We start from the raw sequence: 12,508 nt of genomic DNA, 5'->3' as shown, positions 1-12,508 counted from the left end.
AAGATAAAATTGTGGTTCGTTATATGGATGACTGCACATGCAAAGCCGATATTTCATGATTTCCTGTATGCAGGCCTACTGATCATAAGCAGGTATGCCACACATGAAACATTAATCAAATGTATGAGACATGTTTATTCATCCTTCAGAAATGTTGTCTGTTGTGGACTGTTCAGATAGCACTTAACATTTCAAAACAAAATTCAGTTTGCTCATCCAGAAAAAAAGCTGTCTGTTGTGGACTACTTGCCCCATTGAGCGCGCTTCTCACCGAGCACCGGCGCACTGCAAAGAAGCAACACCCTTTTCGTGGTTGTTGCTTCTCCGCAGTGCATCGGTGCACGGTGAGAAGAATGCTGGACGGGGCCGTGAGAACAAGAAGAATAAATTACGCCAAGGGTCTCTAAACCCGGGCCCGTGGCCTAAGTCCGGCTTGTGGCTGGCCAAGGTCCTTCCAATGAAACCCGGCCTTCAGCCCTCTTCCAGCAAGCCCGCTGGTACCGACGCAAAAATAAGCACATGTAAAAAAAGGGGCGCAACGACGCACACCAACCGCATAAACGAATATACCAAAAAGAAAGAGAGAAAACTGCCATCCTAATGCTTGTCCTTTCATTATATTATTCATTGAACATTGTCATCACCAGCCTCACTATTCTTAGTCCCGTTTAATATCTGGGTAACTATGTATGTTAAAATTCCCTCGCATTCCCATGTATATTTTGCTTAGTCTTTAGTGTTGTATCTAATGCGATTGCTTCGACAATTGCACCAAACTGCACCAAAGGGCTAACCCTGCTACATCCTGCTACATTTTGCCGACATATGAGTAATATGCGCCAAGCCTGCGCCAAAGGACCAGTTTTGGATGCCTTAAAAAACCGACACTAAACTGTGTATCGTAATTGAGCACGCATGAGCTAGGTGCGCAAGCGGCCGCCTGACACAAGGTACCCTCCATCAATCGTTCATACGGTCTTGCGTAATTTTTCCCGCCGTCTCTCGTTTCGCGCTCTCATTTCCTCGTATCTTTTTTAAAAAAGAACTTTTAACGATAGACACAGGCGTGTGCAGACGCTCCGACGCTAGCGCTGGGCACCAGCCATGCTGTCATGCTGCGAAACAAAACCACGTTTTTGCGTGGCGGGAGTTACTTTGTGAGCTGAAGCACTCGCTCCTGAAAGCAACGGCCGTAGGAAAACTATATTTGTCTCTGCCTGCCAGTCACCGTGGTCGTGCGACGTCGGGTGTTGCCGTCCCCACGTCGCTGCAGATATGGCGCTTTCTAAACTGAAACGTAAGGACCGCTGCATGTTCGTCAACATTCCTGTTCTTGTTTCATATGCTACTACAAAAATCTCTTTAGCTCAAAGACTGCTGTGTCGAAGCACTGACTACCTAGGTTTCTCTCGGTAGGTTTTCTTTTGAGAGGAACCCCTGTACGTCGTGAGGAGAAGTGAGCTAAAGCAAAAAAGGGAATGTCTGTAAGCTGAACTCGCACAGCGCTTGTTTGTCTGGAGTTCAGTCGTTGCACAAAGTGCTCCCAGAACTTTTTGACCCTGGCTCGCGATGTCTTGCATTGATGTGCTTAGTTTCTTTTTTGTGTGTGTGTGTGTGTCTAGCTTGTACCTTGCCTGCCGGCCTGGCAAAAATGTGCCGCTGGACTGTTTCTTTTTGTTTTGTTTTTTTGTTCTATGCTGGACAGTTATATTTTGCATACAATTTTGGGAACCAGTTGGCGACGAAGCAGGGTGGCGTGGTTTCGATCGAACAGCCATCTCCGCTCACGCGAGAAATTTTGCATTGCACTGCAGTAGTTATGCGTTTCATCAATCGGAGACTGCTTCTATTTATTATATAACTAGTCAAGCTAATGCTGTGATATTTACTTCTAAGCTGGTCAGTTTGAAATAATATGTGCAGTTTGGTTCTTATATACCTATAGCGGGTACATATTTATGTATCATTTAATTGAAGCATTACAAAAGGTGTCATGTCATTGGCATTTCGGTTACATGTTGAAAGACTCCCAGGTGGTCTAACTTGACTATAATTTGTTTATTGCTGCAAGCAAAGTGTCCTTCGTGTGTCCAGCGCTTGAAACAAATATTTTTACTTGCCTAAGAATGTCTGCTCCAAAAGCCACTTTTGCTGCTCCAAAGGCCACTTTTGCTGCTTTAAAGGCCACTTTTGCTGCTCCAAAACACTGTTTTCGCTGCTCCGAAAGGTGCTCCAAAACGGCTTAGGCCAATCACATCACTGTCTATTGCATAATGTCAGCATTAGTTCTATTATTCTCTTTAGTATTCTCCCATGTGTGAACATGCCTAAGTTCCTGTGCACTTTCGATTTATGCCTAGTGAGTTTTCTGGGTCCCAGGTATTGTGTAATGTCATAATTAGCTAAATATTTATTTTCAAAATAAAGTACTGTAGTTTCTGGTGTATACAACAGTTTTTTTCAAACATTTGTACAGTTGTAATCGTCAGTTTCCAGTTATGTGCATAGTGTGAACAAAGGTTGTTGTGGTCACACTGTTTGCACACAGTACAACATACATTGACACAGGCCCTTCATGTGGCTTGTCTTTTTTTGCTTTCTTTTGGTTTTCTTTGGTTTAAGCATTTCACAGTTTGTTCACAGTCCTCTCACATTGGTTCTTTTTTTTTTTTGTCGCTTTTAATTAACAGAAGTATTGTTCACTCACTCTTGTTTCTTAAGAAAATGCTCCTGACGTAGTTTATCTGATACAGTTAAGGTTCTGTGAATTTGCATTGCCTTAATTTTGGTTTTTTTAGTCATTTGAAAATATTTTTTAAAATGAGTTGGGCAAGTGTCAATTGGAATATCCTCATTGCACCAACTCCTCTACAGATAGCACAAGAGCTGCACTTTGCACGCTTACTTTGAATTTTTGTGAACACAGTCGTTGGTACTGCATTGATCTTTTGTGTTCTGCCCTTGCCACATACTTAGTTGGACAAGGTTTAATTCCAGTTTGCATTGTTTTTGCTTGCAGTATGCTTGCGCCAATGGCCGACTACAAATCGAGGTGGCAAACTACACTTATACTTGCTACCACTCAAAACAAGAAATTAAGATACAACTTCAATACAGTGGTTGGCTGCACATAGGTACTATTGTCTGTCCACCTTGCCGGGAGATTTGTGCGGTGAGTCTCTTTCCCGTTCTCTTGAGAATCCTGACTGTTTCTCGTGTGGCTTCCTGCTGTCTTATATCTCGAAATAAAATGTCTCGCAAGTGATTATTTTGCAGTCCACATTGCGCCCTACAAAGCTAATTGTTATAGATATGTAATTTAGATCCTTCTGTTGCTTTCCTTATAGCAAGAATTCTCAACTAGGTGCAGATTTGATTAGACCCTATAAAAACCACACTCAGTGAATGGAGTGCAGTCCGTGTGAACTTAATAGAGGTCAGCTAGGCGGTGTACAAGTTTGTCTGCTTTTTTTGCAGGGGTTGTTGTGACGTCAAAATGCCAAGCTCTGATTGGCTCCAATTGAAGGATAGTGGGTAGACCTCAAAGCAAGCCGCCTCGAGGTCTACCCACTATCCTTCAATCAGAGCCAATCAGAGCTCGGCATTGTGACGTCATTACAACCCCTGTAAAGGAAGCAGACAAACTTGCACTCTGCATAGATTTTTCTGCAATGCAATAACTGTCGGACATGATTCTTTGGGAATAAGAGAAAGTTACCGTTAGCTTAGAATGAACTGAATGCCTTGTAAGCAGAGTTATATATACAATGTTGTTTTTTTCCTTCTTAGACTAGAAATGTTTCTAAAAAGGGATCTCCCGAGACAAAAATTCATTTCCGGGATGAACTATGAGTGCTTTGGGTTGAGATCAACCACGGTCGGAACCGTTAATAGTATCCCCAAAAGAACTTGTTTCTTTTTTTATTTCAAGAATCAAATCTTTTCTTAGATATCTAGAAAGAACACATCTATAATAACTTTAGGAAGCCATCATGTATGTGTCTACTGTTACTGAAACAATCCTGTAAGAAAAGGCATTTTTTAGAGCCCATACCTGTGTAGTAGCACACCCTAAGTAGCCCCTCGTGTTTCCAGGAATCGGGCAGTGCTCTCCTTTTTGTGTAAAGCTCGTGCATCAAAAGAAAATTAGTGACATTATGACCTACGCTTTTCTTGCAACAGAAGGAAGGCATGGATTGTGATGCAGACCTGGTCAAGGCAAGCTACCTGCAGGCGGAGAAGTATTTCCACAAGGATCGTCTCCTCTGCTGTGCCGGAAGGCAGTCTGCCATTGCTCTGGTGTGGCTAGCGCTGATTTTGCTAGCAGTGCTGAGGTGACCCAGGCTTTGACTCTGAGGGAAAGCCTCGAAAAGGACGATTCTGGTCACGGGAGATTGTCTGAGCTGAGAGAAGGAACTAGGTGACAAGCACCACCGTGCAATCGCATATTACCTACGGATTTCAGGGAGGCTGGGGATTTGAAGTTGCCAGATTCAGGGGAGCCCGCAACAAATGTGCCGCCCAAGGGCAGACATGCTATTTCTTACATCATTTTTTGGGTTTAATTCTCTGGACATCCTGACTGGCTCCAAAGCTTTAGTACCTGCATTGTATCATATGAGCGTTTCCTTCATGCTCATCGTAGATTTTATGGTTTCCTCGATTTCTCGCTAGAGGCCTCTTTTGCATCTAGAGTGCAAAAGACAGAGTGATAACGGTCTCGGGCCTTTTGAACATCATTCATTCTTTCTTGGCTTAGCATTGTCTCGAACAAACACATATGGGCAAAAGCTCTTGAGTACTTTGCCAAAAGTGATGCTGTAACAAATTAATGGATATTTTTGTTGCTGAAATACTAGGAAGCTTCTTGGTTCTGAACGAAAATGTCTAGCACTCGGAGAGTAACATATTTTCTGGGCTATAGTCCACAGACTATAGATGTTTAAGAGCTGAAATTTTAGGCTGTGCAAGCTATCTACGCGTGCGGACTATACAGGAATTATGCTTTTCAAAATCGCTCATTATGACGAGACATGACGGATTTTGTTAATGAAAGTGTATGTAAATGACGATTTACGTATAATACAAACTTCCTTATGAGCTAAGAAAGCATACATTTGTCAAGATGTGCCGTGTATGAGAAAAGTTTTTGTGTCGAGCACCAGGTGCGACTATGCACGGCGTGCGGACTATGCATTGGGTGTGGACTATACCAGGTGCGGACTATAGCCCGGAAAATGCGGTACAGAGAAGGGGTGAAGACATTGAGACCTGTGATGGGCGAACCTTAGGTGCATGGTGTGATTTGAGGTCGTTGCTGTAAAGCATCATGCCTCAAATGCATCACAAATGTTTACGACTGCATGCTCTGTGTTGCATATTACACACTTTCACGATTAACAATCCTCCACCTTAGCAACCCTGAAAACAAAGAATGAAGTTTTTTTTTTTTTTTTTGTATTTTATGTTGCCTATTTTGACATTACTGAGAAGTTATATGCATGTGCCAAGGGCCCCAGACAATTTCTAATACATAGTATAATGTGTCTAGCAAACGGGTAACATTATGTAACAACAAAACTGGAATCTCCAGCCAAAACATGAGGGTTTATCAAAAAGTAATTTCCACTTTCGAATAAAGCACAAAATAAATATACAATATCCCGAGTCATCGCCCACCCCACTTTTTGGGTGAATATCAATTATAAAAAAAACGCCGAGTGATCACCCCCAAAAGAATCTTTTTCACTTTTTCCAGGCAATTCAATATGGTGTCGGAAGACTACCCAATTAATATTTTGCTACCGAGTCACGTAAATTTTTAATAAAGCCAAAAAACGCAACTGCTCGAATCAAACTGAAACCTGCGCACAGAGGTCGGAGAAAGTGCCGGAAGTCACGTGGCTACACCCGACCGCGCGCTTTTTTAATGCGAAAGCATTAACTGGGGGGGTCCCATGGAGTGAGCCGACGTCATCAGTTTGAAGTGCGCCAAGTGGCACCTTAAATCCTTTCTCCAAGTGAAGCCAGCTCCCAGCTATGAAACCACGCAAAAAGCCTAGGCAGCGGCACCTAGTTTCCCCAATCCCAAAGGAGCGGAGCAAAGCTGATGGATTTCGGCTTTGGTCCCATTGGCTGGCGCACGTTGACGAGGCTCTCATTGGCCGCTGCGCGTCATTTTCCCATGGCGCTGTGTGTCCGCAAAGCCGCGGCTCCACGCCCAATGTCATTGCATGAACTTGATCATCGACGCAAGTACGAAGCAGACGGCAGAAGGGAGCAGAAGAGCGGCGTGCATGTTTTCGCATTCACAACTCGTAAGAAATGCTTAGATGTACCTCGAGTTGCTTTTTTTTTTTCTTTGCGCGCAGCTGACGACAGCGTTGCAGGAATTGTTTGCCCTTGCGATTGCTTTGCAGTCATGTTTGTTTCGCTCGCTGTTCTGCACTTCAAGATGTGTTGTTTTGTGTTTTGAAGAGTTGGAAATGAGTAGTGAGTGCCCGCAATGAATGCCCGTGATCGGCTCCGAAAAGAATGCCCCCAAGATGTCGCTTGAAGAGCTGCCTCACAGGTTCTGCATCCAAAAATGGCATTGTGCGGCAGAGTCTACAAAAGTTTACGAAAGATCAATGGGATGGGACCAATGGCGAGCTGCAATTCCTGCAGAGCAGTTACAGGCACCTCGGAAGGCAGACGCTACCCAATTTATATGCTCCTTGCCTTTTGTGGAAAGTGACTACATTGAGTTTGCAGTTGTCAAAAAGGGAGTCCCGTACCATTTAGGTCAGCGACATTTCGTCGACATTTGTTTTTCAGTGATAATTGTAAAAAAAGAATGTAAATATCTCAAAATGTTAAAAAAAAAAAAAGACAGTTCGCTCACTTTTCGGATTGAACCTGGGTCCCCTGCGTGTGAAGCAGACACCTTTCCACAGGATTACTCTACAGCTTTGAATAGCTCTTTTGACAAATCGTCTTGTACGAGACCCGATAGGGGAAACTGCCCGAGCGATGTCTACAGCCACGAGAAGGGGCGATGATTCGGGGACGTCTTCTTGCAAATCAGCTTGGTGGTCGGGCATGTCATACAAAATGAATCCTAATTGTTTTGATCGGTCCAAAATTTCTCTTTCGAAAGAAGACAAATTCGCCGGTGCCGCGAACGACAGTTCTGAAGTAGAGGTCCTACGCCCGTCGTCTGTTGCCATCGCCGTTCAGCCTGCGAGTCCCACGATATGCGATACGACGCCATGTTCAGAATTACACAGTGAACGCACAGAATGCATCTGGTTCTCTGTGCAACTTTTTTTTCAATCACCATATTTGCAGCTTTTTAGAAGCCACAAAAAATGGGTTTAATCTTTTTTGTCTATTTTTAATATTGAGTGTGTGCCTTCAATGACCCACGGCTTTGATTAAATTTGGTAGTTGTGTCTAAACCTTAGAAAACAGCCCGTGACCACAGAGAAGAGAGTGAGCGCGACTCAAACCGGCCAAATCTCGATTGGCGGTTTTTGAGCGGAAAGAAACCGAATTTCGAACCACAAATTCTGTTCTGGGTAGTTGGGCTCTCATATATCATGTACAAGTAAAAACCTCAGCGAGCATAAATACCCTGTCAGCGTTCCTTTAAGAAAGGTGCCGTAGTGAAAAGCTTGGAGAAACTATTCAATATTCTATTAGAAAATATTTGGCCAAAACCGCTATTCGCTTTGTATTTGCTTCAAACTCAAAATCCACTATTCACATATGACTAGATACTACCAATAGAGCAACCCCTGAGCCAGTGTTGTCAGAATTGGCTAAAACAGGAAAACCCCAAGTTGGAGCCGTCCTATAATGACAAAACCCTTCGCTGAAAGAAATCTTTATTTACAGCTTCATTTCGTGCTGACCCTGTGCACAGCCTAAACTGAATTGTCTGCGAGGCTGCATCTTTCTTCGAGAACCAAATACCTTATCCCCTACCCTAATGATTCTGGGACAATTTATAGGTGGTTGGGTCATGCTCAGGTGCCCTGGTGGCTGGGCAATTAATTCCGTGTTCCTTTTAAATATAAGCCCAGCAAATGCAAATTTCTGCCTGACATTGAAAATTAACACTGAAGAATGCCAAATCTCTGTGGAAAATAAAGTACAAGAAAAAAAGTTTGTGAAAAATAAAACATGGAACTTTAATTTCAAGTTACACCTTTTTTGTTAAGTGGCTGGGCCCAAAAAAAGGGGTAGACTTTTTTCGAGGTTTTGGCTTTTAGGGTGTGCAAAGAATCATGTAAATGAGGCAGTTTCTAACAAGTAACCAAACAGACTAGCTTTGTTAGTGTTTTGTGGCAACATTCGTGTTTCTCGCTGTGTAATGTGTGAATTCAGAGATTTGCAACAACCTGTACGCTTCAGCTTAAGCTTATCGATGCTGCTGGTCATCAAATGTTAAGCCATTGCTTTGCACTTACATCCATGCAGCCTTTTCTCTGATCTTGCCTACAAGGAATATTTATGTATTTTCATTTTAGCGAGAATTTTTTTTGAGGCACATTTTAGTTCATTCTAGGGTTAGGTGCCCTTTGTATGAGCGTGCATCTACTTAAAGCAGGCTCATCCATTATTCTGGTCATCTTTTGGGGCCAGAGTTAAAGGCGGAATCGTGAGGTCTACCTTGTGCATTTTGAAGTGCATTTCAGGACGTTCAATTTTTAACTTGCTTTTTCTAGGGAGAACAGTGGTAGTCACATCTTGCTGTCATTGGTGCAACAGTATAGCAGGCTCTCTGCTTTCATCAGCCTTCTTATTGTCTTGTTTTACACAAGCACTACCTTTAATTGCCATGCAGTATTTTTTTGTGTCTTGTGCTTTTGCAATTGGAAAGATTTTGAAGCACAAACCATTCAGATGTGTAACGGTGTATGCCAATGCAAGTTGTCTAGATTCTATGGAAGCTACAGGATTGAATAATGAGCAAATGGAAACATGTTGATGGGTCTCTGTTGTTTTGAGGGTGTGTCACAAGACATATGAGAGTATAACTTGTGTCCTCTATTCTCAACTCTACAAGGGGCCCTGGTTGTCATCATGGGGCATCATTTAAGGTTCAATTTTGGGTAAATTTGTCTACAATGCACAAAATGCTTTTTCCCAAACTCTTTCTTACCAATACTCTCGCATGCAGAAAAATATGCGACTTGGAAGCATGTTTATAATGTGAAACTATCATAAAATATTGTGGTTTTTCTTTAATATGGGTCTGCATGCTCTTCTGAATCTGCGAGGGCATTTCCGAGATCTCCCCATTGACTTTGTGGAAGCCTCCCGCGACATGTCCGTTAAGTGTGCTTTCTCTCACTACAGTCGTGCACTGCAAAGGAGTGCAACTACAAAATGCAGAAAAGGGAGAAATTGAAAAAAAATCTACCGCCTCGATAATCTTGCTGGTGTGACGACTGTACCAGCTTTGGACTACACATTGTTTTGGGGAAACAGAAGCCTTTAAAGTGCATTTCCATTATCTGGGGCCTAGCGCAATCAAGTGAACAGCCAGGTTTCCCCACCCTGCTGCCTTTTCACACCAAAGGGAAATGCAGTTGAAGGGAGGAGCAGTCCTTCAAGAAGATCAACTAAATTAAGGCATTGGCTGCCATTTTTCTACTTCAACTATCTCACAAGCTTTGGTGGCATGCACTGTGAAGAAGCACATTATGTGTATTTCTTTCACTTTATATTGTAGTTTCTGCTTTCCAAGTATCTAATGACACTTGAATGTCTGAAAGACTTTTATGCCATTAGATTATGGGTTGTTGCACAAGTCCATAATCAGTTGCAATATTTACAAGCTAATGAAGCAACTTTCAACGTGCAATTTGAAATAGAACAAATATATTGAAGGAATGCAAAGAGGGTGCAGTGAAAGTAGAAAACTTGAGAAGTTTGAGCTTTGAAATATTTGTTTTGTGGGATCCCCCAACGCTGAATATTAAAGTTGTAAGCATGGTATGGCATGCATCCTTGCTAACCATCAAGGTAATCAAAGATTGGTGTCCAATTTCATTTTTGCTTGTTTTCTAATATTTGCAGATAATATTTTGTACAGAGAAACTTTTAAGGGCATAGCATTATGAGTTTGACACTGAGTTGAGCTGTCCATCATCACACTGTTTGTGAGACCATTTGTGATGCTAATAATTGCCATCATTTATTTTTTCTGTTTTATCTTTTACTTGCACATGCCCTTATCGCGTTCCTTGGTACTTTTTTAGCCATGCTCTGCTCCATGCACAAACAACCCTGACATAATTCATAATACTTATGAGACTGTTTTATTCATTCCAGTTAAGCTCTGTGTATTTGTTTAAACGGGTTTTACATTGTTTAATTATTTAACTGTGAGTGCCACTATGAAGCGATTGCTTTTCTGCCAGGGACTGCTTTGACTCTGGCCCTTTTTTTGTTTCTTGTTTTCAAACCTCATGTTCTGGCTTTTTTTTTTTTATCAACATCAAAATTATAAAAATATTTCATCATTTAATTGCAAACGAGGAAACCATTGAATCTAGAAAAGCACCAACTGGGTGCTTTCCCTTGCAGGGAATACCATCCATAAACCATTATCATCAAGTAGCAGAGAAGTAATTTTTTTAGTGTTTCTCATTTTTACTTTTTATTCCATATTTTGTATGTGTTTCTCATCCACATCATTTCTCCTGGTAGAGTGACTGAGCAGATTTTGCCAATGCAAAAAGCCAACTCACTGTGGTGTTCATACCTAGTTTCACACTTCTCCAATCAGGTGTACAATTTGTAGGTATGAAAGAGCAACATGTATGCAAGTTAAAATATTAAAAACAATTATGATAATATCGAGCATTTCAACTTGTGTAATATGTTAATGTCTGGCATTGAGTTAGGTTTACTGATGGCTCCAGGAGCTTTTCTGAGAGCTAAGATGTTTACCTTTTATGGTGTTTTCAGCACTACAGAAATTCATATTCCAATATTATTGCCATGTCATGGATTTTGCACATTGTCACAGAAATATTTTGCTCGTAAATGTGCCCAGGCGGGCTGTCATCTAATGATGCAGAGGGTGTTTGCTTTCTACATGGGTGTACTCTTTGCAGGGCTTTAGACGTGCTGGCCGGCATAAAAGTGAAGAGTGCGAACATTCCACACATGTACACATTATATGTTATTCTCTATAAGAATCTATCCATGCATCATCATGTCACCATGTTTGTCTCTTTTTTTAGTTGTATTTAAGCATGGTCCGAAGAAAAAGTGTTTATTTATTGTACATCTTGAAAGCTTCCTCATTTGTAGATTTTGCCTTGGAGAATACACATTCTGAAAAGCATGAAGGTGAATACTGTTTACTATGCTCTCTCTGTCTCTGTGTAGGTTTGTTCTTTTTTTTTTTGTCAATCGGTTCAGCAGGATTTTCAACGATTTTACTGAACATTCAAGCATACCTATTTTTTTATCGCATAAATTGAGATTTTTGTGCACTGAACAGGACCACAGAAAGTACACTGTTAATTGATTTCAGCCCATCTTTTTTTAAATACTTCAATTACTTTTTACACCCATTAAACATAACGCTGCAGTGGCGTATTTAAAAAAAAAACGATTGGGTGGGCTGGGGTGCTACCAGCACGTAAAAATAAACGCAAAAACTAAAAACGTAGGAAAAAAAAAAGTGCAAGAAGGGACAAGAAAACAAGCGACGTTTCGGGCGCGCGCCCTTTGTCAAAGCTTGTGCAAGACGTCATTGGTGGACCCCCAACCAGTGTGCTACTAGGATTGCGTCGGAAGCTCCTCCCACAAGCGTGATGCGCCCGTTTCCAATCCCTCCGCAGTCGAAAGAAGAGTTCACTGAAAACGCTCCTTGTTCCGCTTCAATGGATAGATAATGGCCCCACTTTTTAAGAAAGCGGCCTTTGTATTCATCGGAGGGGGAACCGAGCCCCTGAAAGCAGCCTTTGTATTCATCGGAGGGGGAAGCTAATCCCCGAAAGTCGTATTTGTTTTCATCGGAGGGGGAAAACTCTAATCTCCCTCTCGTGGCTTCCACAATGCTAAGTAAAGTCAAAAGATAAAGCAAATATGTACAGAAAGGCAAGACCCTCCTTGCGCATTGGCCGCGACGTCACGGAAACGATGGGACGCTATTGGATGCGGAGGTGGCGGGGGGATATATGATTCCCTTTGAGGGGCATTTGCCGCTACCTTCGTAACCTGTAGGGAGTTTTCGTAGGTGGTTTTCGCCGTCCCGCAACGATTTCCGCAAGCCGCTAGGATATCCAGAACTCTACAGTCAAGGCCATCGGCGCGCAGGCGCAGTAGCGGCTTCGTTCGGAGGGCTTAGCGGAGGGGGAAACGCGGTCTACAAAAACTCCCTATTTTTTTTTTTTAATTAACATATTTTTTTTATGTTTTCCATTCTGCCATAAAAACGGCGCGTTCACACCGGCGATGTGCAACATTCGCGCGATAACTCACCGCAAAAGTGTCCATCCCG

The 12,508-nt window shown here is 42.2% G+C and overlaps 1 protein-coding gene across 1 annotated transcript in view; it reads left to right on the top strand.

The window, feature by feature from the left end:
• Positions 1–11,344, top strand: part of LOC8023944 (leishmanolysin-like peptidase) — a 56,325-nt gene extending 44,981 nt beyond the window's left edge. Inside the window, exons 17-18 of the mRNA XM_029966345.4 lie at positions 3,020–3,172; positions 4,183–11,344. Coding sequence (XP_029822205.3) covers positions 3,020–3,172; positions 4,183–4,338 — 309 coding nt within the window. The 3' untranslated portion in view covers positions 4,339–11,344. The remainder of the gene's footprint in view (positions 1–3,019; positions 3,173–4,182) is intronic.
• The last annotated feature ends 1,164 nt before the right edge of the window (positions 11,345–12,508 follow it).

The sequence above is a fragment of the Ixodes scapularis genome, unplaced genomic scaffold, assembly GCF_016920785.2.
Source record: "Ixodes scapularis isolate PalLabHiFi unplaced genomic scaffold, ASM1692078v2 PGA_scaffold0__279_contigs__length_252992795, whole genome shotgun sequence".
NCBI classification, from domain to species: domain Eukaryota; kingdom Metazoa; phylum Arthropoda; class Arachnida; order Ixodida; family Ixodidae; genus Ixodes; species Ixodes scapularis.
The sequence above is the reverse complement of the archived record's forward strand: the minus strand, read 5'-3'. Positions and strand labels throughout refer to the sequence as shown.